Source organism: Octodon degus, unplaced genomic scaffold, assembly GCF_000260255.1.
Source record: "Octodon degus isolate 3935 unplaced genomic scaffold, OctDeg1.0 scaffold01349, whole genome shotgun sequence".
Lineage (NCBI taxonomy): Eukaryota > Metazoa > Chordata > Mammalia > Rodentia > Octodontidae > Octodon > Octodon degus.
Window position 1 is genome coordinate 1 of NW_004525925.1, and position 1,139 is coordinate 1,139.

General features: G+C 46.2%; 1 protein-coding gene across 1 annotated transcript in view; it reads left to right on the top strand.

Annotated features, from left to right (window-relative positions):
- Positions 1–951: 951 nt before the first annotated feature.
- The window catches only part of LOC101563415 (stress-induced-phosphoprotein 1-like), a gene marked incomplete at its 5' end in the record, with an annotated part of 4,740 nt that continues 4,552 nt past the window's right edge, over positions 952–1,139 (top strand). Inside the window, one exon of the mRNA XM_023708783.1 lies at positions 952–1,139. Within this exon, the coding sequence (XP_023564551.1) occupies positions 952–1,139 (188 nt within the window).

Here is a 1,139-nt window from a genome sequence, read left to right on the forward strand (position 1 = left end):
GACTCTAGTGATCCTCCTGTTTTCAGCCTCCCCAGCGCTGGGATTACAGGTGTGTGCCACCACACTGTGACTCTTGTTCCAGCTCAGTGCACTGCAGGGACAGGGTGGATGCGGCATGCAGGATCTGGGATCGAACCCTTGCTAAAGTAGGCACTTAGTCCTTAGCTATCTCACCTGTCCTGTGGCTTCCTACTTTTTATTGCTGGCTTTCAAAGATACAGAAAATGTGAATGAGTTAACCTGTGGTTTTTCTCTCCTTTTGTAGTGCTAGGTATTAAGCCCAGGGTTTCATATTTGATAGGCAAGTGCTCTCCTCTGTGCGTATACCACAGCTCCAGTTTCTTGCTTCTAATTCATAAAGTAGTCTGTTTGTTGATAGTTGTGGAAAAGAATAAACCTCATTTGAAAACTTGAGAACAAACTGGGTATAGTGACACGACATTTAGAAGACTGAGGCAGGAGGATCAACACAAATTTAAGGTCAGCCTGGAATACAGGGGAGGTGTTTTGTTTGTTTGTTTGTTTGTTTTTAATATATTTAGTACAGGGTATCACTATGCAAATCGGACTCTAGTAATTTTCTTGTTTTCACCCTCCCAAGCTCTGGGATTGCAGGTGTACACCACCAGGCCCAGTTGCCAGCTCAGCGTGCCCCAGGAGCGGGGCCAGCACAGCCCACCGGGGATCGAACCCTGGCTGCTGTGCTCTGCCTAAGCAGGCACTTTAATCCACTGAGCTATCTGGCCGGCCCTTCAGGAGAGGTTCTTTTTTTATTTTATTTTTTGGTTTTGGTGTTGAGGACCAAACCCAGGGCTTCCAGCTTGCTAGGCAAGCATTCTGCTGCTGAACCAAATCCCCCGCCCCTAGCTTGGAATACATAGTGAAACCTATCATAAAATACAATAAAATAAAATGGGGACAGAGTAAGCATGTTATGGAGAGAAACTGTAGGGCTCCTTTTCTCCTCAGGTGAATGAACTAAAGGAGAAGGGCAATAAGGCCCTGAGTGCCGGGAATATTGATGATGCCTTACAGTGCTACTCTGAAGCAATTAAGTTGGACCCCCACAACCATGTGCTCTATAGTAATCGTTCTGCAGCCTATGCCAAGAAAGGAGACTACCAGAAGGCTTATGAGGA